General features: G+C 42.0%; 1 protein-coding gene across 1 annotated transcript in view; it reads right to left on the reverse strand.

Moving 5' to 3' along the window:
* prmt3 (protein arginine methyltransferase 3) overlaps positions 1 to 19,908 on the reverse strand; it is a 107,761-nt gene extending 87,853 nt beyond the window's left edge. Inside the window, exons 1-9 of the mRNA XM_055920620.1 lie at positions 19,798 to 19,908; positions 19,251 to 19,371; positions 19,051 to 19,133; positions 18,900 to 18,949; positions 17,203 to 17,308; positions 16,589 to 16,763; positions 15,181 to 15,325; positions 13,479 to 13,544; positions 10,652 to 10,773 (exon numbers count right to left, since the gene is read on the reverse strand). Of these exons, the coding sequence (XP_055776595.1) occupies positions 10,652 to 10,773; positions 13,479 to 13,544; positions 15,181 to 15,325; positions 16,589 to 16,763; positions 17,203 to 17,308; positions 18,900 to 18,949; positions 19,051 to 19,133; positions 19,251 to 19,371; positions 19,798 to 19,813 (884 nt within the window). The 5' untranslated portion in view covers positions 19,814 to 19,908. The remainder of the gene's footprint in view (positions 1 to 10,651; positions 10,774 to 13,478; positions 13,545 to 15,180; positions 15,326 to 16,588; positions 16,764 to 17,202; positions 17,309 to 18,899; positions 18,950 to 19,050; positions 19,134 to 19,250; positions 19,372 to 19,797) is intronic.
* Between the last annotated feature and the right edge of the window lie 5,589 nt (positions 19,909 to 25,497).

Genomic DNA, 25,497 nt, shown 5'->3' on the forward strand with positions numbered 1-25,497 from the left:
GCTCTGAAGCTGGTTTTCATCAAGGATCTCTCTGTACTTTGCTCCATTCATCTTTCCTTCGATCCTGACTAGTCTTCAAGTCCCTGCCAATGAAAAACATCCCCACAGCATGATGCTGCCACCACCATGCTTCACTGTAGGTATGGTGCCAGGTTTCCTCCAGACGTGATGCTTGGCAGTCAGGCAAAAAGTTAAATCTTGGTTTCATCTGACCAGAGAATCCCGTTTCTCAAGCGTGCTTCCATCTGGCCACTATCATAAAGGCCTGATTGGTGGAGTGCTGCAGAGATGGTTGTCCTTCTGGAATGTTCTCCTATCTCCACAGAGGAACTCTGGAGCTCTGTCAGAGTGACCATCAGGTTCTCTACATAAAATTCCTTCGACCTCACGGCCTGGTTTTCGCTCTGACATGCACTGTCAACTGTGGAACCTTAAAAAAGACAGGTGTGTGCCTTTCCAAATCATATCCAATCAATTGAATTTACCACAGGTGGACTCCAATCATGTTGTAGAAACATCTCAAGGATGATCAATGTTAACAGGATGCACCTGAGCTCAATTTTGAGTCTCATAGCAAAGGGTAGGGTATTTCCGTTATTTATTTATTTTTAACATTTAATAAAATTTCTAAAAGACTGTTTTCGCTTTGTCATTATGTGGTATTGTGTGTAGATTGATTAAATTATTTTCCCTCATCAATTTCCGAATAAGGCTGTAACAAAATGTGGAAAAAGGGAAGGGGTCTGAATACTTTCCGAATGCACAAATTATAATACTTCATACTTTCATTGTAAATTCATTATCTTAAAGCCTACTTTCTTGAAAAGGTAGGCCTAGGTTTTTAAAAACATTTTCAGGAAAAATATTTTCTTGTGTGTCTGACATACACTGGTGGCTTTGATTAACGGGTGCTTTTACAGCGTTCTGCGTGTCTGAGATTGCTGATTCTCTCTATAGGCCTACATGTCCATTCAGAAGGTTTCCTAAAGTAGCCTGTCTGGACTCCATCTCTTTAATAAGAATCAAATGCCTCTTTTCAGTAGCTTAGGCTACATTATTTCATTAAGATGTCCTCTCTCCGAAGAAAATGTGTTAATGCCACTGATATCGAATGACCTCAGCATGGTTTGTGACGTTATGCAAATGTTTCGGGGAAAGTGGAAATAAACTTCTTTTGAATGGTTTTGTGCGTCGAAATAGGACCAGTATTTAAAAACGTATGCAGAAAAGCCAACAGGTAGGCTTATATTTTTATTTTGACTCCATTAATGTTGCGTCAATACAAAAACGCGACAGATCCTCTCCAACCTGGCATTTCTTAATTTGTTGAGGAATAATAACAATAATGAAATGCTACGATAATAACGAATAATAATGGTTTGTTTCAAGTAGGTTTTTATTAAGATGCATTTCCATGTAAACAAGTGTACGAACAGAATTGTCTTTTTTTGACCCCCCTGAACAGTTATGTCGGTGACCACGTACATTGGCCTGGCCAATTACCGTAACCTCAAATTCCAAGATCGTAACAGCCCTAATCGGTCGGGCTCTCATTTTAATCACATACAGTGCCTTGCAAAAGTATTCATTCCCCTTGGCATTTTTCCTATTTTGTTGCATTACAAACTGTAATTTAAATAGATTTTTATTTGAATTTCATGTAATGGACATACAAAAAATAGTCCAAACTGTTGAAGTGAAATTATATGCATATGTATTCACCCTCTTTGCTATGATGCCCCTAAATAAGATACGGTGCAACCAAATACCTTCAGAAGTCACATAATTAGTTTTAAAAAAGTCCACCTGTGTGCAATCTAAGTGTCACATGATCTGTCACAGGATCTCAGTATATATACACCTGTTCTGAAAGGCCCCAGAGTTTGCAACACCACTAAGTAAGGGGCACCACCAAGCAAGCGCACCATGAAGACCAAGGGGCTCTCCAAACAGGTCAGGAACAAAGTTGTGGAGAAGTACAGATCAGGGTTGGGTTATAAAAAAAATATCCAAAACTTTGAACATTCCACGGAGCACTATTAAATCCATTATTAAAGAATGGAAAGAATATGGCACCAGAACAAACCTGCCAAGAGAGGGCCGCCCAAAACTCACGGACCAGGCAAGGAGGGCATTAATCAGAGAGGCAACAAAGAGACCAAAGATAACACTAAAGGAGCTGCAAAGTTCCACAGCGGAGATTGGAGTATCTGTCCATAGGACAACTTTAAGCAGTACACTCCACAGAGCTGCGTTTTATGGAAGAGTGGCCAAAAAGAGCCATTGCCTAAAGAAAAAATACGGAAACACGTTTGGTGTTAGCCAAAAGGCATGTGGGAGACTCCCCAAACATATGGAAGAAGGCACTTTGGTCAGATGAGACTAAAATTGAGCTTTTTGGCCATCAAGGAAAATGCTATGTCGTGCACAAACCCAACACCTCTCATCTCCCGAGAACACCATCCCCCCCAGTGAAGCATGGTGGTGGCAAAATCATGCTGTGGGGATGTTTTTCCATCGGCAGGGACTGGGAAACTGGTGAGAATTAAAAGGAATGATGGATTGAGCTAAATACAGGGAAATTCTTGAGGGAAACCTGTTTCAGTCTTCCAGAGATTTGAGACTGAGACAGAGGTTCACCTTCCAACAGGACAATGACCCAAAGCATACTGCTAAAGCAAAACTCGAGTGGTTTAAGGGGAAGCATTTAAATGTCTTGGAATGGCCTAGTCAAAGCCCAGACTTCAATCCAATTGAGAATCTGTGGTATGACTTAAAGATTGCTGTACACCAGCGGAACCCATCCAACTTGAGGGAACAGGAGAAGTTTTGCCTTTAAGAATGGCCAAAAATCCCAGTGGCTAGATGTGCCAAGCTTATAGAGACATACCCCAAGATACTTGCAGCTGTAATTGCTGCAAAAGGGGGCTCTACAAAGTATTGACTTTGGGAGGGGTGAATAGTTATGGATGCTCAAGTTCAGTTATATTTGTCTTATTTCTTGTTTGTTTCACAATTAAAAATATTTAGCATCTTCAAAGTGGTAGGCATGTTGTGTAAATCAAAAGATACAAACGCCAAAAAAAATATATTTTAATTCCAGGTTATAAGGCAATAAAATTGTAAAAATGCCAAGGGGGTGAATACTACCGTATGCCACTGTATTCTTACATTAACATCCAGTGTGTGTGTGTACGTGCGTATCTGTATAGGTGTGCATCTGGGGTACAATGTCATGTTTTAACTACTTTGTCCTGTCACGCTGGGAGGCCTAGTGGGACACTGCCTGCATGCCAACACACACACCCGACAGCGAGCTAGTGGGCTGTAAAATTAAAACGTCCCCTCTCCCGCAATCCCATTGTTTTGCTTATACGACACTCCCTTGCATAATGGTAATAACAACACACCATAATGGCCCCTAACTCAAAGCTGCATTCAGGCAGTGCTTGGTGGTCTAAGGGTGGTAAATGAGTTTGGTTTGGAAGCACTGTCCGGTTCATTGGTGGTGCTAGTGGAGAGTTGGTATAAAAACGGGTGTAGGTGTTATAAAACACACAGCAGGTGAGAGTGTAGTAGCCCCTTACACTCGTACCACTATACAGGTTGAAAACGGCAGATTTGGGCACTGATAAATGCCTAAATTGGAACACAGTGGCTGTACAGTAACATGCTATAAATTACGTCAGAGCTCTGGCTCTCCGCTTCACAGCACTCTATGATTTTTGACTGACAGATGATCTGAACTTGAACACCTCGCATAATAAGATGTTGCCCCCATCCCTCCTGCTAATTAAGCAACTTTTTGGCTTTTTTGGTCTGACTGAGGGAAATGATGTTAATTAAGAGGTGGGTTGCACTAGCAGTAGTTCAGCAGCTGTGGAAGAGCCGAGAGGCAGGAAAGACCAGAGTCAGGCATGTGTACTAAATTATGTGAGTTACGGCCAGGCTGTCTGGCACCCGCTTTATTGAACTCAACCACCTGAAACAAATAAAAAGGTGGCTGGAGGTCACAGAGACCTCTATTGAGAGAGTCCATACTACACTGGGGAGGGAAGTGTGCTAGTCCACACACTGCTGGAGAGGGAAATGTACTAGTCCACATACTACTAGGGAGGGAATATATTTCCAAAACACTTTCCAACTGAAAATATATTTCAAATGTATTTTCTGAAGCAAAGACTCAAATGTGTGTCCTAATAAATCACTGCAAGTGTGCGAGTACAACATCAGAACCAAATGTTCTGTGATAGAAAGCATTATGGCACTCTTGTTTTGTGGATCCGTGGTGCCCACCGGATAATTTTTATGGAGAAGGACAGAGAAGCTCAGTTCTTGTGACTTGTTAAAAAGGACATTCTACTCCAAAATGTTTTTGGTTTTTTATTATCCTGACACCATCTAAAATATAATTTCTACATCCAGAAATGAGCCAAATAACATACTGGTAAAATAATTTGTTAGCGTTATTTTAACATATTGGACCATGCATATAGCCTATGCATGGTCCATATTATCAGATATGCTATTAGCAATAAGCATCATCACCTGTAGCCCAATTTATGCAGCATAGCGGCTATAAATAGTCTGAAGCATGGTGCTGCCAATCATTTAACTAGTTAGCATCCCACTGAATTGTATGTCACAGAAATCTTGCATAAACAAAATTAATATAATGTAGGCCGACCTGTTAGGGTAACACGCCTGTACTTCTCACAGAAACCACTTTGTCACTTTATGTCACCATTAGTTAAATAGATAAACTATTCTACTATGGGATAACAGATTTTTCCATTACTCGTTTTGTTTGCAGAGAAAAAGTATATGTGGACTGTTCTAGCATCTTCAAAGTGCGACTCAGCAAAACACTGTTTGGGGCGTGGCAGCGCCACAGCTAAATGACTGTAGCAGAAACACTGACACCAAGCACTAATCAAAATACACAAAGAAATGGTTAATTGACCACAAAAAGGAACATTTTGCAATGGCCAACTCAATCTCAAGACTTAAACCCCGTTGAAAACCTGTGGTTTGAATTGAAGTGGGCAGTCCAGAAGAGCAGACGAAGGATCTGGAAATATTCGGTATGGAGAAATGATCTAAGATCCCTCCCTACGTGTTCTCCAATCTCATAAAACATTTTAGAAAAAGGCTCAGTGTCATTATCCTTGCAAGTGGACAACAGCGGTGCCAATAGCTTTGACCCTTTTGTATTACTTGTTAAACAAAATCTCTTCCTCTGAGCAATTGTATTAGTATAAAATAATCCCCCCACAAAAAAGTAGCATACAATATAGCTCAGTATTTGTCTGGCAGGTTGGCAGGTAGATGTGCTGACTTGGACTGCAGTAAGGACAGCGAGTGAACCAATTTGTTTGAGAGTGAATTGTTTGTCACAGAAAGTCACGTTTAACAGGCTAGAATCTATTTAATTAAATTTAAAAAATAGTATCGGGTGTATTTCTCGATGGCCTGTATAGGTCCAGAAAAATGCATCAGTTAATTTCTTTTTTTCTCCTTTTTTTTATTATTGAGAGACGAGCTTAAAAGTTTTCTTTACTGAGCATAATTTTCACTTGTCTGACCGCTTGCATGATGACAAGTTTCGCACACGACTGGCCTATCTGGGTGACGTTTTTTTCTCACCTGAATAATCTGAATCTAGGATTACAGGAACTCTCCGCAACTATATTCAACGTGCAGGACAAAATTGAGGCTATGATTAAGAAGTTGGAGCTCTTTGCTGTCTGCATTAACAAGGACAACACACAGGTCTTTCTATCATTGTATGATTTTTTGTGTGCAAATGAACTTAAGCTTACGGACAATGTCAAATGTGATATAGCAAAGCACCCGAGTGAGCTGGGAGCGCAATTACGCAGGTACTTTCCCGAAACGGACGACACAAACAACTGGATTCGCTATCCCTTTCGTGCCCTGCCTCCAGTCAACTTACCGATATCTGAGGAAGAGAGCCTCATCGAAATTGCAACAAGCAGAGTTTCTTGCCTTGGCAAATCACGCTGTTAAGACACTGATGCCCTTTGCAAACACGTACCTACGTGAGAGTGGATTCTCGGCCCTCACTAGCATGAAAACTAAATACAGAGACAGACTGTGTGTGCAAAATGATTTAAGACAGACTCTCTACAATACAACCAAACATTGCAGAGTTATGTGCATCCTTTCAAGCACACCCTTCTCATTAACCTGTGGTGAGTTATTCACAATTTTGTTGTTTGAAGGGGTACGGGACTATAAAAAGTTTGGGAGCCACTGATATATAGGACAGAAACTAGAGAAAACAAAAATACTATTTACACACTATTGGATCAGTCTAAAACTTTGCACATACACTGCTGCCATCTAGTGGCCAAAATCTAAATTGCGCCTGGACTGGAATAATACATTATGGCCTTTCTCTTGTATTTCAAAGATTATTTTTTTAAACAAACGCATGTTTTTTTTCTTTGTATTATCTTTTACCAGATCTAATGTGTTATATTCTCCTCCATTCATTTCACATTTCCACAAACTTCAAAGTGTTTCCTTTCAAATGGTATCAATAATATGCATATCCTTGCTTCAGGTCCTGAGCTACAGGCAGTTAGATTTGGGTATGTCATTTTAGGCGAAAATTTTAAAAAGTGGCGGATCCTTAATTAAACCAACGTTGAATGGGGGGGTTGTGTCAAATATCTCTGACTCGGATAGGCACTAAATTGTTTTACTTCATTGCTCAACTCTATTGCAGATAAACATGTTAGTTCAAGAAACTAAGGATAAGATATAGAGCTAATCCCTGGTTCACACATGAACTATCAGAGAAAATTCAGGAGAGAAATTTAGCTTGGGCTAAGGCGAGGCTGATTGATTCTAAGTCTGACTGGCTGTCCTTTAGACGCTCCAGAAATAGATGTCTATCCCTTGTTAGAAAAGCAACAATTTATCAAATTGTATTTGTCACATGCGCCAAATACAACAGATGTAGAATTTACCGTAAAATGCTTACTTACAAGCCCTTAACCAACAATGCAGTTCAAGAAATAACGTTAAGAAAATATTTACTAAATAAACGAAAGTTTTAAAAAATTATAAAAAAGTAACACAAAATAACAATAACGAGGCTACATACAGGGGGTCCCGGTACCGAGTCAATGTGCGGGGCTACAGGTTAGTCAAGGTCATTTGTTCATGTACACTACCATTCAAAAGTTTGGGGTCACAAACAAATTTCATTGTTTTCCATGAAAACTTACATGAAATGAGTTGCAAATTTGAATAGGAAATATAGTCAAGACGTTGACAAGGTTATAAATAATGATTTTTAATTGAAATAATAATTGTGTCCTTCAAACTTTGCTTTCATCAAAGAATCCTCAATTTTCAGCAATTACAGCTTTGCAGACCTTTAGCATTCTAGTTGTCAATTTGTTGAGGTAATCTGAAGAGATTTCACCCCATGCTTCCTGAAGCACCACCCACAAGTTGGAATGGCTTGATGGGCACTTCTTACGTACCATACGGCCAAGCTGCTCCCATAACAGCTCAATAGGGTTGAGATCCGGTGACTGTGCTGGCCACTCCATTATAGACAGAATACTAGCTGACTGCTTCTTCACTAAATAGTTATTGTATAGTTTGGAGTTGTGCTTTGGGTCATTGTCCTGTGGTAGGAGGAAATTGGCTCCAATTAAGCGCCGTCCACATGGTATGGCATGGCGTTGCAAAATGGAGTGATAGCCTTCCTTCTTCAAGATCCCTTTTACCCTGTACAAATCTCCCACTTTACCACCACCAAAGCACCCCCAGACAATCACATTGCCTCCACCATGCTTGACAGATGGTGTCAAGCACTCCTCCAGCATCTTTTCTGCGTCTCACAAACGTTCTTCTTTGTGATCCGAACACCTCCAACTTAGATTCGTCTGTCCATTACCATTTTTTCAGTCTTCTTCTGTCCAGTGTCTGTGTTCTTTTGCCCATCTTAATCTTTTCATTTTTTTGGCCTGTCTGAGATATGGCTTTTTCTTTGCAACTCTGCCTATAAGACCAGCATCCCTGAGTCGCCTCATCACTGTTGACGTTGAGACTGGTGTTTTGTGGGTACTACTTAATGAAGCTGCCAGTTGAGGACTTGTGAGGGGTCTGTTTCTCAAACTAAACACTAATGTACTTGTCCTCTTGCCCAGTTGTGCAACGGGGCCTCCCACTCTTCTTTCTATTTTGGTTAGAGCCAGTTTGCGCTGTACTGTGAAGGGAGTAGTACACAGCATTGTATGAGCTCTTCAGTTTCTTGGCAATTTCTCGCCTTCATTTCTCAGAACAAGAATAGACTGACGAGTTTCAGAAGAAAGTTATTTGTTTCTGGCCATTTTGAGCCTGTAATCGAACCCACAAATGCTGATGCTCCAGATACTCAACTAGTCTAAAGGCCAGTTTTATTGCTTCTTTAATTCAGGACAAGAGTTTTCAGCGGTGCTAACATAAATGCAAAAGGGTTTTCTAATGATCAATTAGCTTTTAAAATTATAAACTTGGATTAGCTAACACAACGTGCCATTGGAACACAAGAGTGATGGTTGCTGATAATGGGCCTCAGTACGCCTATGTAGATATTCCATTAAAAATCTGCAGTTTCCAGCTACAATAGTCATTTACAACATTAACCATGTCTACACTGTATTTCTGATCAATTTGATGTTATTTTAATGGACAAAAAAGTTGCTTTTCTTTAAAAAACAAGGACATTTCTAAGTGACCCCAAACTTTTGAACGGTAGTGGATATTTTTTTGTACTTTTAGCCATTTTTCGTGATTTCCAATTGGTAGTTAGTCTTGTCCCATCGCTGTAACTCCCCTACGGACTCGGGAGAGGTGAAGGTCAAGAGCCATGTGTCCTCCGAAACACGACCCTGCCAAGCCGCACTACTTCTTGACACACTGCTCATTTAACCCGGAAGTCAGCCCCACCAATGTGTCAGAGGAAACACCGTCCAGCTGTTGACCGAAGTCAGCCTGCAGGCGCCTGGCCCACCACAAAGAGTCGCTAGAGCTCAACGGTACAAGAAAATCCTAGCCGGCCAAACCCTCCCCTAAACACGCACGGCGCTGGGCCAATTGTGGGTCTCCCGGACGCGGCCGGCTGTGACACTGCCTGGGATCGAACCCGGGTCTGTAGTGACACCTCAAGCACAGTGCCTTAGACCGCTGCGCTACTCGGGAGGCCTACACTGAAAAACATTAAGGTTCTTAAAAAGGTTGTTCCTCAGCTCTAAGGTTCCTTGGAGAACTCTTTCCCGATAAAGAACCTTGAGTTAAGTGGGGGGGGTTCTTGACGTGGCATCCACGGTTCTTCAGAAATCTAAAAGATTCTTGAAATGTATGGAAGCCTGCAGATGTGTCACTTTCATAGCACACAGCAAATTGGCCAGCGTTAATTTTTCAGTGTAACATTTCTAGTGTTGATTCAGGAGTTAAATTAACACTAAGTGGTGTAAAAGAACCCCAGTGATGGTGTTACTAACCAGAGTTTAACCAAAACCACAGCCATCATTATCATATTTCCCAGCATGCTCTATTGCAGGTAGATTTGTTTCATTGTGTTTCAATATCCATGTTTTGATTGATTAATCTTCTGCTTCCAAATATAAACAACACATTTTTCTAAACTAATCCAATCTGTTACTTGGACTTATTGCACCTGATACTGAAATGTTTGTTCCGGTTTAAATGATTTAGGTAGTGTCATACTTTAGTCTTCCCAACCCTGGCAGTCATTCTGCATGCAGGTTGTAAGTGAATAAAAATATCCAAATGTTGGATATCCCTCCTCTGGCTGGATTTCAATAGGAATTACACAACTTTACAAGCCAGCATTATGTGACTTGCAGGCCTGATGTGATCTGTAAACCATGAGTTTTAGGGTAAAACTAGGCCCTCAAAAGAACTTACAAACTATGTAGTGTATTGTATTAAATAATTACATTTTATCAATAACATATTCACATAGGAATTTACTTGGTGAAGGCCACAGTGCTGAAAATGAATGAATATAACAATCATGTCTCTGTCACTAGCAAACACAGTCAAGGGTGGTACTGGTAACTAAAATGCACTCGAAAGGCACCTTGGGAGAAATGCAACTTATTTGCTTAAAATAAGGTATTGCGTGTGTGGTTCTTCAAAGAACCATCCCATTTAAGGTTATTCAAAGAACCTAAAATGGTTACCCTATGGCATCACTCTTAAGAACTTTATTTGGTTCCAACCTGAACCTTTATTTTTAATAGTGTACTATAAAACATATTATTTTCGCATACCCATAATGCCTAATATTTAGAACACAAGTATGGGTATTCAGACACGGCCATTGACTGGCTTCTGGTCCCTGTGATACGGGGGTTATAAGTTATATGCAGTAGAAGTATGGACACTGACACACCATCCCTATAAAGCCTTATTTGAGCTCATAGACACCTGCTTGTCAATGGGGTGTGTGTTACAGGTGAGGGTTTGTGTATCACATAATATTCATGTCCAGTTAGCACAAAATAGGGGGGCATTTGAAACAGAGCAGTACAACACAACCAACTTGTCTAAAAACACACTCTATTTCCCAGGATTCCCTGGGATAACAATGGCGGCTCACCTGACAATGTCCATGGCCTGGTAGATGATTTCTGATTGGTCCACCCCAATGACCATCTTGGCTCCCGCTCTGGCGGCGAACATAGAAAGGATGCCCGTCCCACAGCCCACATCTAGCACCACCTGCAGTATAGGAGGTAGAAGTACACCTTTAATCCACAAAAGGAAACTTCCCCTTCCTTATAACTAGTAAAGGATTGGCTGATTAGCGTGTTAACTTCTTATGGCTGCAGGGGCAGTATTGAGTAGCTTGGATGAAAGGTGCACAGAGGTGCCCAGAGTAAACGGCCTGCTCCTCAGTCATAGTTGCTGATATATGCCTATTATTATTAGTATTGGATAGAAAACACTCTGAAATTTCTAAAACTGTTTGAATTATGTCTGTGAGTATAACAGAACTCATATGGTAGGCAAAAACCTGAGAAGTTCCACTTCCTGTTTGGATTTTTTCTGAGGCTGGTAGATTTTCAACCAAGCTCCCATTGAAATTACAGCGATATATGGATCAGTTTTCACTTCCTACGGCTTCCACTAGATGTCAACAGTCAATAGAACTTTGTCTGACGACTCTACTGTGAAGAGGGGCCGAAGGAGACAGGAATGAGTAACCACTGCCATGAGGTGACCGCGCTTTGACAACGCGCGTTCACGTGAGAGGCAGCTCCGTTCCATCGCTCAACTGAAGTCAATGTAATTCTCCGGTTGGAACGTTATTCAAGACGTATGTTAATAACATTCTAAAGATTGATTCAATACATCGTTTGACATGTTTCTACTGACTGTTAGGGAACCTTTGGACATTTCGTCACGTTTTAGTGAACGTGCTTTGTGACTTTGGAATTGTTTACCAAACGCGCTAACCAAAGTAGCTAATTGGACATAAATAACGGACATTATCGAACAAATCAAGCATTTATTGTGGACCTGGGATTCGTGGGAGTGCATTCTGATGAAGATCAAAGGTAAGGAAACATTTATCATGTAATTTCTGGTTTCTGTTGACTCCAACATGGCGGCTAATTTGACTATTGTTCTGAGCGCCGTCTCAGATTATTGCATGGTGTGCTTTTTCCGTAAAGTTTTTTTGAAATTAGACACAGCGGTTGCATTAAGGAGAGGTATATCTATAACTCCATGTGTATAACTTGTATTATCATCTACATTTATGATGAGTATTTCTGTTGAAACGATGTGGCTATGCACTATCTATCACTGGATGTTTTTGGAACTAGTGAATGTAACACGCCAATGTAAACTTAGATTTTTTTATATAAATATGAACTATATCAAACAAAACATGCATGTATTGTGTAACATGAAGTCCTATGAGTGTCATCTGATGAAGATCATTAAAGGTTAGTGATTAATTTTAGCTATATTTCTGCTTTTGTGACTGCTATCTTTCGATGGAAAAATGGCTGTGCTTATTGTGGTTTGGTGTGACCTAACATAATCGTTTGTAGTGCTTTCGTTGAAAAGCATATTTGAAATCGGAAACTTTGGTGGGATTAACAACAAGATTATCTTTAAAATGGTATAAGAAACATGTATGTCAGAGGAATTTAAATTATGAGATATCTGTTGTTTTGAATTTGGCGCCCTGCACTTTCACTGGCTATTGTCATATCATCCCGTCACCGGGATTGCAGCCATAAGAAATTTTAAGAAGGGTAGATGTTCTAACAGGGGTGTAGACCAGGGGTGGCCAATAATTTAGTCCCGAGTGCCACACCGGGAATTAAATTCAGCGGACCGATTTGTTCGTCAAAGGAAAAAGGGCTGGTATTTGAAAAACATACACTGTAGGTCCATTATAATTTCGATATACTTGCTATCTAGTTAAAAGACGTTCAAGAGTGGCCAGGAGTGTTTTTTTAAATGGCCAGTGAAGTCAGAAACACAATTTTTCCTGTGTTTTATATATACTTCCACACAAGGGGGTTGGAATAATACTGTGAAATTGTGAAAATAATAATATTGCCCTTTTAGTGTAAGCTTTTTGAAAAGACCGCCTGAAATTTCAGACTGTTTTGGTAGGATGGAGTTTTGACCTACCTGTTGACATCTGAGAAAGAGCTACGGGAAAAGGATTGAGCTACACACAAAACAGCAAACCCATAGCCCTCGTAATACAATCCATTTTCAACTTCCCTCACAAGCATTTCTCCCTCTGATATACTCCTATCCTGTGACCTGGCTGGTCTAGTGACATGGGTTCGAATCCAGCCTACAGCCCTTTGATACAATCTCTATCTTCCCCCACTGTCGTTCTCTTTCACTATCTGTACAATGAAAATCTGAAAATACCTTAAAAATATATCTTCAAGAGATACTTATTTCTAGTACGCTGAAGGACCATACTGGGGGCGAGGTGCAGGAGAGGAGCCAGAGTGTTTATCACAATGACAGGGGTTGCGGCAGGTCAACACAACCCTTATCCACCGCCACTCCGATGACAGGGATAACAATACCCAGACCAAACCCTGCGCTTCTTCTTCCTGCAACCGTCCCGTTTCCTACCCATTCTCTCCCATCCCTAACCCCTTTGACTGAAAAATTGCTCCACCACTCTCCACCATCCTGTCACCCCCCCCCCCCCGCCTATCCTCTACCCCCTCCCTCAGGGCATACCCGGTGGCAGCACATAAGTGATGGCCTTGGAGATGGACGCTGCCTGCTTCCAATGACAGTGCAGGGTTGGAAGGGTGGCAATAAGGGGTTTGGTGTGCGCTACGGCGCGTAATGAAGTCGCAGTGTTTTAAACGAGGCGCCGTCACCGCCATAGCAATTTACATTTTAAAACCTGCACTGCCAAGTTCTTTGCTCACCTTGTCCTTGAACACGTCCGGGTTGAGGTACATGAAGTCCCTGTAGCTTTCGGTGCGGACTTTATCCTGAGAGGAAGGAACAAAGGACATTCAGGTCATCCGTTACCACGGGCAGAGAAAACATCATCATAGAGCATGTCTTCAGAAACAACATAACAAACGGAAACAAATTATCCAGCCACCCGAGACCAAGGTGTGCGTGTGTCACAGCCGGGCGGACGGACGGTTGTATGTCTATGTCCCGTGAAGAGGGGAGATTACATGTTTGTGCTTGTATGTGGTGTCATCTCGTGGAATCAGGGGATTTGACTCCACGGAAAATGAGTACAATGCTTGCTAGGCTGAGAAATCCCCCCCCCCCCAAAAAAGTAGACTCATTCTAACATAGAAATAGAAAGGACTGGCATCGTTTCAACCATTCCATGTGGAATCTAGTTGGTCAGGACGGGCTAATTAACCTGCCAATCGAATCCTTACGCTTTTCAGAGGGAGGCCCTATACGTACCCATGAAACACACATTTAAAACGCACAACTTATCCACACTCATTTCGGACGATGCCTTCGCATGCTGTTGGTGTGGTGACAGAAACACAACAAACCACCAAATGTTTTGCCAAATTACAGTCGAATCCCAATAGGAGCGGTTTCCCAGAAACAGAGATTCTCCATTGAGCTTGCTATTAGACCAGGACTAGGTTTAATAGTGTCAAGGAAACCACCCGCGCCCCATGGTGTTGAAATAAATTACAAATCAATTAGAAGTTTAAAATCGGATCTGTTCCAAAGACTGCTTCTACATCTGCACTGCTTGCTGTTTGGGGTTTTAGGCTAGGTTTCTGTACAGCACTTTGTGACATCGGCTGATGTAAAAAGGGCTTTATAAATACATTTGATTGATTGATCTGACATGAAACCCGACCTCATAGTCATTATATTAGTCTGACATGAGGAGTGGAGAAGGATCCTTGGAGCAAGGATGATTGAAAACCAGAGCTTCTAGTAATAGAGAATTGATTCTTCAAGATTTATCTTTGATAACTTGCCCGGAGAAACAGACTGAACTTAGATGATGGGGCAGGGAAGGAAGTGGGAGGGTTAAATGGTGACTCACTTTCTCTCTCGCCCTGTCTTAAGCACGCTCTCGTTCACACACCGTGACCAACAGTGATCCACTTTATGGCAGCCCATAAAAGAGTTGACGATCTTCAACCACAAACGTGGTTCCTGATGGTGGTTAGTCTGACGTGTATACATGTATGACGCAAACATTAACAGTGCTAAGAGCACCAATCGGAGAGAGGGAACGGATCATGTCGAAGCACTGCGGTAAGTGAGAGAGGAAGAGAGGGTTGACCACCTAGCATTCCCACCCACACCTCCCCTTCCACACACGCAACTTATAATGCTGAAGAAGTGTGAAATACAATCACCACATCTCAAATCCCCACCATGTTATAGTAATGCTGATGTTTCGCATGAGAGCTCACTCCTTATTGCTGACGTGTCACTGAGAAAAACGTCATGTCATCAACATCATAGTTTGCATAGAGACGATCATTTTCATTTTATGCTACATTGAGCCTTTGGGATAAACCGCACAGCTAAACCTGCGTCCCTCCTCTCTCTGCAGTGGCTACTGAATTAAGAAGAAGAGTGCATGAGTGTATGCATATGCACAGGCATGCCATTGTGGTAGCGGACCTTAAGCATCTCCTCATGGATGCTGTAGTGGCCATATGAGCTGAAGTAGGCCTCGTCCTCGTCCTCCCGGAGCTCAGCCACTGCGCCCAAGGACCCGGTGCCCCGACCCACATCCGCATTCAATACTAGACCCTGGGCCAGCAACCTGAAACAAATACCATAGTATTTTACAACAGAGCAGGATGAGGTTGCCCCTAGACCCTGATCTAAGGTCAGTTTTGCATCCCCCCCACCATGGTTTAAGGTTCAGATTGGCTGATCCTAGATTAGCACTTACGGCAAACTTCTATCCGGAATGTATTGGAACAGATTTACCGCAGCACAGTCACACACTTACAGCACCAACCGCACAACCTTCCGACAGGACATAGCAGTAAATGGAAAGAGAGCATCTATATCCCCCCACTCCCCCTCTATGCAGCAGTGGAATTTCCCCTCCCTTCACCTTTTCCTCCTAAACAAAGGAAAGGCCTCTGCAATACTGAGTTCACTGAGTCCCTCTGCTGGCCGCAGGTGGGAGGTGCATGTGTGAGAATGAGTACCAGCAGTGCCATCAAATGCAGGGATCCATTTGGTCGCAAAATGCGCCCCTTTGACTTGACTGTGCAAGTTTAAAAAAATATATTGGTCACATCAGTGCCATCTGCAAATTCTAGGTGGTTACTTCACTCCAACCTTTGTATTTTTGTGGCGGCTAAAACTGATTTGGTCAAACAGTAAAGTACATTACCCTGGCCTGATTCCTGAATGAAAGTTACTGCCCTGCCCCTGTACCAGTTTCACTGGTAGCTGCTGTGATGAGAGACACACTCACTCCTTCTCCCACTGAGTGCCCCAAGGAGAGGAATACAAAATGCGTTTTGATTGCGCAATTGAGGACACTGGAGGCCGTCATTGTAAATAAGAATTTGTTCTTAACTGACTTGCAGTTAGAGTTAAATAAAAGGTCAAGTAAAACATTTATTAAAACATACTATACTTTACGTCAGAGGTCAGGGTCTCTTGATTCGGTCGTGTCAGGTGAACTGTTGTGTCCTCACCTTTGTTCTGATCATTTCCCAAAAAGGAAAAGGCGCAACGCTCGCTTACTATTAAAAACACATTTTCTTAACTATTAAAAGCTTAAATAAAATGTGTTTTCAATGGTGGTTGAGCACCTTCCAATACTTCCCCTTTCAATTGCTACCATAGTTATGCATATGCTTGTCATATTTTTTCTGTTCGAAATTTTACCCTATCCATATAGGCCAATTCCCTCGAGTGTAAAGGGTTAATGTAGTAATTTGTATTTCTGAAATAATATCAGAAGTGGTAGTAGTGGTGATGCTAATGACAGTAGTAGTAGTAGTAGTAGTAGTAAGTAGCAGTAATTAACAGTAATGTTAATAGTAGTGTGGACAACACTGACTTAAGTTTGTGTAGGTCGTCCATGGCTCTGGCCAGGGCCTCCTCTGTGCGCTGGGCCCTCTCCTCTGCAGCCTGGGCCCTCTGCAGAAGAGCATCAGAGGAGCGGCTGGCTTCACACTGGCCCCCAGTGGAGGGGCCAGCCAACATCCCCGTCCCCTCACACAGTTCTTCCAGATCTAACAAAAGGGAGAGACTCACTTGAACACATTTCCAAAACGGGAAGATAATGACTGCCTACTCTACTAACAGTACTGTGTACAATCGCATCTCTGCCCAACATACAATTCTCCCAACCTCCTGTGTGTGAACCATGGCAGTAACGTCACCCCATGCAAATTTCCAGTCACAATGAAGCACTAATGGGTTGCACCAACTCAAATAATACCAGATAAATGAAAACAGCACTGCAGTTCCACTCTGTTTATATGAACAGCTTAAAGCCTTTGTTGGTTTTAAACAGGTTCAAGTTGTTCTTTAAAACAACATAGGATAGTGATGCAAAACCCCACATCTGGTGAAAACATTCTAAATATACCTGCAATGCAGTTACCCTTTATCTTCACTTGATTAAATTGAGGCCTTTGAGTTGAACAATGAACCTGTGAACGCCAGTACCTATCTGCAGTAAGGGGTCATCCTGTAAAGCTGGCCTCATGTACTCATCACTCTCCCAGGGAATAGAACACTCAGGCAACGTAGACAAGCTCTGCCCACTGCACTTCTGCAAACACAAACACACAGCCATTACTGTCCATGAACTTGGAAAACCAGGGATGTATTTGGGACGACATAGAAAGGCAAACTGTTTTAACAATAAGAAGACACAGAAGTAACTGATTCATTTCGGAGGTTCGAGAACCTAACATTCATGATTAATCAAATCATAGCTATAAAGGATCTATGAAAAATACTATTGAACGTCTATAATTATGTTTTTGTTTACATGCGTGTTGGAAAAGGCTCCTGCAAACTGCATGCTTGCAATAATATCAGCAATAGGGCTTCCCACACAAGATAGGCCCAAAGATAATTTTGATGTTTTCAATATTCCTGATATTAAATCCCTGGAAAGGTATTTTGGGGGAAGGATGTTTGGCATACATTTGAAATCTGTATCCAAAATATTAACACATGAAAGTTGGGAAACGTGTGACACTACAATGATTAGCTTGTAGATACTACAAAGCCAGTGTGGTGTCATTTGAAACCTTATCGGATGCTCTGAAATATGAGTACTGTTTAGACACAATTTCTTTCAATTAATTTATGGATAATAAAAAAAATACCCTTCCTGATTTTATTCCTAACTTTGATTATTTCTCAGTCAGTATTTTGGATGCGGATTTCAAAAGGCATGCCAAGCATCCTTTCCCGCATTTGCCCTTTCTATGGATTTCCTTTCAGTAAGATCCAAAACATTATGCACTGAACCAAAATATAAAGGCAACGTAAAACAATTTCAACAATTTTACTGAGTTACAGTTCATATAAAGGAAATCAGTCAGTAAAAATAAATAAATTAGGCCCTAATCTATGGACTAAGGCCTACCCACTTGGAGCCAGACCCCCCCCCCCCCCCCCCCCCCCCCCCCGGACGATCCCGCAGGTGAAGAAGCCAGATGTGGAGGTCCTGGGGTGGTGTGGTTACATGTGGTCTACGGCTGCGAGGCCAGTTGGACGTACTGCCAAATTCTCTAAAACTACATTGGAGGCGACTTATTGTAGAGAAATTAAAATAAAATGTTCTGCCAACAGCTCTGGTGGACATTCCTGCAGTCAGCATGACAGTTGCACCCTCCCTCAAAACTTGAGACAACTGTTGCATTATGTTGCGAGACAAAATTGCACATTTTAGAGGGGCCTTTTATTGTCCCCAGCCAAATACACCTGTGAAATGATCACGCTGTTTAATCAGCTTCTTGATATGCCACACCTGTCAGGTGGATGGATTATCTTGGCAAAGGAAAAATGCTCACTAACAGGGACGTAAACAAATGTGTGCACCAAAATTGAGAGAAATACGTTTTTTGTTCATAGGAAAAATTTACGGGATCTTTTATTTCAGCTCATGAAACCGACACTTTACATGTTGTGTTCTTTCTATCAGGTAGTCTAAACACCTGTTCTTTTGCAATGACAATTTCTATAAAATGTCTAACCTCAATCTCAGCTTCGAGAGACGACTACACTTCCAAATGACAAGAAGCAAGGATGAGATCTGGGTCATTACTATTTTACCCGGACCATGCTTTGGCCAAAGATCTGAAGTCACTCTGTATCAAAACACAATAAGGGATGGGATATGTGCTTACCTCTGTCCGTATGTAGTTTATCATCTTGATGTAGCCATAGTCATCTAACTCTACGGGGAAGGATTTTAACAACGTCAGATGTGAGGAGGATGGATTATATCATGACCTTAAAACAATGATAACTCTTTATAGGAGAAGTTTGCTAACTTACTGTGTTTCTTAACCACTTCTACAAGGTTGACTTGATGCTCTACTAGGCAGTGTTGTAGTGTTTCTGGCCCAGAATTTGACATCCTGAGAAAACATGAGGGACAAGATAGTTTTTTTAAGCAACTCACTGATACATTTAATCTGGTGTGAAATAGTTATCTCTCTCTGAAAGTGTTGATGGTTAAAATATATGATACACACTTGTCACAGAATAAGCAAGTAACTTGAACGTTGTTGTCATTGGACTCCATCCACTGCCACTGTTCCTCATTATCACTGTCTGAGAGATCGGGCACATCGTCCCCTGCCCCACCGTCGTGATCTGTCACAATGTCAGCAAATGTGTCAGGCAGCACAGATAGGTACATTATAATCATCTTTTGTGTCAGTGTCAAACATTGCATGAACTGGCTGGAGCCAACGGGCATTCCCATTACAAGTTCAACCACATTTATCCAATGCAGGTTTCGTTTAATATGAGTTAATGTGTTAATCCAATAAACTGCATGGACTATAGTCAATACAAACTCAGCTATCAAGCTGGTTAGTTAGTTTGCATACCGGTATATGAAAAGCGTTAGCTAATTTAGCTAGCTAGAGACTCACGCAACATTACAATACTTCAAATTAACAACTCTTTTAAGTGCAAAATATCCCAATTGCAATATGATGACCGTTCTCTGTAGTGCACCATTCTGTATTTCTATTATTATAGTTTTCTATCACTATTTACGTATCTCACGTGTACCTGTGTATTCCGCCATGCTGTCTCCTTGGTTTCAGCAGTGTACACGCTGCTTCCGGGTCTAGTTCCAACGTGTACTTACAGACAGTGGCCACTAAGGGGTCAACAACTTCTTCTTCTTCTTCTTCTATGAGGTTTAACGGCGGTTGGCGTCCAATTTGTTGCATTACCGCCACCTACTCGACTGGAGTACAAGTCTCTTATACTTTACTTGAAAAAGAAAAATGTACTAAATAAATACCCTACTATCTAACACTATACTCACTCATTTCAAAATTATTAAAATAAAATGAACACCTCCCTACTCCACTAATTAAATGTATTCACTCCTACCTCTTGCCATCACCATGAAAGGATGGGCTATCACCACTTAACATGTCCTGTAACTCTTCTGCTGTCAAGTCTTGCACACCAAAATACCTCTCTGCAGCTGCCACCACAACCTCAATTTTCTGAGACTTCTGATCCATCCCTGCAGTACAATTAATAACTATTGCTATAAATGCTAAAAATTAAATCTTACTGAAACTTATTTCACTTTTTGGCCTATCCCTCTGTACTGGTATGTCTCTACTACTCTCACTTCTCCTCCCCCTTCTCTTCCCCCTTCTCTTCTCCTCCCCCATCTTCCTCTACTTTCTTCACTGCCTCAGCATATGAAACTTCTGCTCTACTTTAACCCTGGAAACCTCAACCTGCCTCTCTCGCACGGGACATTTCTGATCCCCAGCTCCATGGGCACCCCTACAATTAACACATTCCACTACTTTCCCCAATACCACACATTCCTTTGTCTCATGCCCTTCTGCACATTTCTCACATGTTGGACCCTCCCTCCTACACACTGCTTGCCACATGCCCATAAGCTTGACACCTGTAACATCTTAAAGTATTTGGCACATACGCTCGTACAGGATAACGTATATATCCTAACTTCACTTTGTCAGGCAAAGACTCAACTTCAAAACTCAAATGAACAGACAATGACTCTTCTGTTTCCCCATTCTCGCCACCCTGTCTGCGTCGCATCAAACAACGAGCATCACATACAACGGGAATCTTTGCCCTCAACTGGTCAACGTTTATATCTACTGCTACACCAGTTATCACTCCTTTCATTGGTTCCTTTTTCTTGAGAACGAAACACTTCACTTTACTTACCCCCATTCGTTTTACTCCGAGCGCATTCTTTCTCTGCACAACAGAAAAACAAACAATTATCACTAGACCACTTCTGGTTACTCCCCCCCCCCCCCTGATTCCACATGACCCAACTCTTTTTTCTCCCACCGTTAAACCACAAATGGATCAGCCAAAAGGCAATAGTCCACTTTTTCCATAAACTTCACTCCTACTGTCACAACCTCTTCTTCATCCTGATCCTCGGTGCATACCTCGGTCTTCGATGACTTTACCACCTCTGATACTTCACCCTCATTGACTTTCATTTCTCCTCCTGTCTTCAGCTCCCTCTGCTTTCACTTTCCACCATTCTTCTTTGACAAACCATCTCCCTTTTTTCCACAATTTTTATCTGACTCAAGCTCACCCTCTTCTTTCCTCACTCTCTTAGACCACTTCTCCCTCTTTTTCCCCCTCCATTCCTCCTCCATTTGTCTCGGCATTGCTTTCCACATGAAAATAATTAACGCAGAGCATTACCCCATAGAGGTGGCAGCTTGACTAGAGGTCAACAACTCATGACAAAATCTTTTAAGGGATTTGAAGAGGTACAGACAGCTCCAGGAGGTTTGTGCTGATTGTACAAAGATTGTGACAGCCGGTTAAATGGCATCCCTTGAGAAGGCAAGAACAAGATGTTTGTCAGGTGAAGTGCAGTATTTATCATAAGGAGATGCACTAATCATACTATTTGTGACATTAATTGAGTATATAGTATGCGTATTGGTCATAAGATGGACATAATTAGTATGCCAAAAGTTCCCGGATGTCATACTAAATTTGTCAAAATATGAAGTATACACGCAGAGGACACTACTTTATGGCCCATCATGAAATTCTTCAACAAATGGGCGTGGCTTCACATCGTTTTCACATTTAAAGATAATGGCAGAAAATATGCAGCCGAAGTACAACGAGAGCGGATACAAAATCATTGCTTTAACTAATTAGGACAAATGTAAAGAAAATTGAGCAATGTAATAAAGTAATGACTTTAAAAAATAAGTTACCTTAGATGTTATGTTGGCTGACAATTTGTTAGCTACGCTGTCCTTACGAACCACATAGCATATCATTACAGCAGTATGTACCGGTATGTTAGCTAGCTACCTAACGTTAGTTGTCTACTTATACGTCAAACTTGCCAGTATATTAACTATAGGCTATCTAACTACCGAACATTTATTGACTTGATTATTCCCGTCATTCTTAGCTTAGCTAATTGGTATAGTCGTTGTGCGTTCTCAATGGACATTCTGGTGCTTTTGTAAATTTGCTCTGGCTATCTACTATGATATCAGAGCACTCTCGTCTGAGTGTATAATGAATAATAGAGAATTTACATGCGCTCAACACCCGTTGAATACGGCCGGTGTCAGTAAATGTCGACAAAAAAACGCAATTAATTTGTTGCCAGCAGCACAGTTACAGTCATAAACGCTCTGGATGACATGAAAACAGCCTAACCAGCTCTGCTAGTGTTAGTAAAATGGTCAGAGTGGTCTCATTTGTGTCTGGAAGTAGCTAGCAAGCTAGCCAACGTTAGCTTGGGTGCTTGACTGCCATTGTGAGGTCAGAACGCTCAAATCAACCATACGGCCCGAGCGTCCAAGTGTGTGCTCCGAGAGCGAAATGCTCTGAATTTACAAAACTGACAATCTGACAACTCTCTGAATTTACGAGCCACTCTGGAACTCCACGTTAAATTTAAGAACACACCCGAAGTTATAAGATGTCTAACTAGTCATGTGTTATGCTAACTAGCTATCAAGAGGTTACATAGCAACAGCATCAACTTCCTGTAGACAGGCGAAGAGCTAGTTCGCTCAACTGAAAGCATCCTGTTCGCTACCAGTATATAGTATGTAGTATATACTCATTAAGTATGTAGTATGCAGTATGTTAGTATGGGTATTCGAACACAGCTGTATACGGAGGAGGAATACGGAGGAGGAATGGAGGGAAAAAGAGAGGCAGAGGAGGTCTAAGAGAGAGAGGGAGGAAGAGGGTGAGCTTGAGTTGGTTAAAATGGAGATGGTAGAAAGTGTGAGCTAAAGACAGCAGGAGAAATGGAAGTGAATGAGGGCTTAGTATCGCAGGTGGTAGGTGTTTCAGGGTGAGTGAACACAGAGTTGGGTGTTGTGGAATCGGTGAGAGTAACCAGAAGTGTTCTTGTGATAATTGTTTGTGTTTGTGCTGGTCAGAGGGAGCAGGTGCTCAACGTTAAACGAATGGGGGCAAGAGATGTGAATTGTTTTGCTCTCAAGAAAAGGGCGCCATTGAAATTAGTTAAATGTGAAAGTTGACCAACTGAAGGGGGAAATTCCTGGTGTTTGTGATGCTCATCGTTTGGTGCAACGCAGACAGGGTGGCATGAGTGGTGAAACAGAGGAGTCGTTGTCTGTTCTTTTGAGTTTTGATGTTGAGTCTTTCCCAAACAAAGTTATCCTGTACGAGCTTTTGTGCCAAACGCATTACGTTGTTACAGGTGTCAAGCTTATGGGCATGTGACAGCAGTGTGTAGGAGGGAGGTGTGAGATATGTGCAGAAGGGCATGAGACAAAGGAATGTGTAGGATTTTTTAAATTTAACTAGGCAATTCAGTTAAGAACACATTTTTATTTACAATGACGGCCTAGGAACAGTGGGCCTTGTTCAGGGGCAGAACGACAGATTTTTACCTTGTCAGCTCAGGGATTCAATCCACCAACCTTTCAGTTACTGGCCCAACACTCTAACCACTAGGCTACCTGCCACCCAGATTGGGGAAAGTAGTGATATGTGTTAATTGTAGGGGTGCCCATGGGGCTGGGGATCAGAAATGTCCAGTGCGAGAGAGGCAGGTTGAGGTTTCCAGGGTTAAAGTAGTGCAGAAGTTGTCATATGCTGAGGCAGATGATTTTTCCAATGGAGCCCTCTTTGTCTGGAGAGGTAAATGAACGGTTCCAGCACTGTAGGAGCTGTATCTACTACGCTTTGTTTTGGAACAAACTGGAGCACTCAGAGTTCCACTGCGGCAATTGTTTTCTTGCTGAGGATTATAGGCTTGAGGTGGCTTCCTTGACCACGCAGGTAGCCAGCCTACGTAAGAAACTGGGGAAAACGCAGAGTGGAATACTGGTGGCTGGACGCCATTCGATCATGTTGGATGCAGCTCCATCTTGTCGTTTGTTATTATCCGACTGGCCGGTGTTGCCCAGAGTTTGTTCGCCAGGGGAGCCATATACTGCCTCTCCTCCCCCATCAGATAGCAGAGTCGAAGGAGCACAGCAAGAGGACCATGGCAATCAACGACGGCCGCATGTAATGAGCCATGGAAGCCGAAGACAGTGGCCTGCCACAAAGCATTCTACACTCCCAACAAGAGGCCCAGAGGGGATACAAACAACGAATAGTTTCGCCGCCCTCGAGCCTGATCTTCCTGCACCTTCGTCGCTGGGGGTACCTGTGTCTGCTACGCTGTGCCTACTCCTACTTCCCCTATGATTTCAAAGTCGACGTCTCCAACCTTCCGTCCCTGCTCTGGATTGTGCGGGACTTCTCCATCTGTCAGAGAACTGCACTATCCTGTGAAGAGTGGGAGTGGGCGGATTTCCTCGTCCTTCTCGCCAGCCGGGATTTTGGGCAGCTCCATGGTAAGAAATGTGACCTTTTTTCCACCAGGACCTATGTCCTATCCCGGAGCTTGAGTAAATTCCATTACTAAGCTGCTCCTGAATGTACTATGCCAGGACATGGACATTGATTCTATCGTATTCCATGTGGGTTTTAATTACACTATGAAGGGCAGCTCTGAACAGTTGAAACTGTGTTTCAAAGAGCTGATTGACTCTCTGCTGGACACTAATAAATGTTCCATCATATCTGGCCCTGTGCCCTCTCTGAGTCGTGGCATTGAACGCTTTAGCACAATTATTTCTCTTCACAACTGGCTATGGGATTATTACAGCTCAATGGGTGTAACTTTTGCGGATCATTTCGATACCTTTTGGAAACAAAACATGTTTAATAAAGAGGATGGGATCCACCCCAAATCATTTGGGTTCCTGGATCCTTTCAATCAGTCAATCAATCAAATGTATTTATAAAGCCCTTTTTACATCAGTCGATGTCACAAAGTGCTATACAGAAACCCAGATTAAAACCCCAAACAGCAAACAATGCAGATATAGAAGCACGGGATTATAAGGCTGCGTTGAGACAATGACTTATCAATGACCCAATCCCAGCTCAGTTAATCCCTAACATTGTGTTGCTGAGTCATCATAATGTTTTAGCAAATGTACATTTTACCAGGGGCATTGGTAGACACAATATAAGTAACCTAATGTATGTCCCTCTAACTGCCCTGAATGCCTCTGCTGATCCTACAGCTATTGTATGCAGCAATCATGTGAGGTTGTGTGCCCTAGTAGAAAGTCCACTGTGTGAAGCTCACCTTGCACTAATATAAATAACATGAGAATATCTACTTCTGCTAAGCTTCCCAGTAAAGCAATGAAAACAAGCAAGCATCCCAGA

Source organism: Salvelinus fontinalis, chromosome 4 (assembly GCF_029448725.1).
Source record: "Salvelinus fontinalis isolate EN_2023a chromosome 4, ASM2944872v1, whole genome shotgun sequence".
In the NCBI taxonomy this organism is placed as follows: domain Eukaryota; kingdom Metazoa; phylum Chordata; class Actinopteri; order Salmoniformes; family Salmonidae; genus Salvelinus; species Salvelinus fontinalis.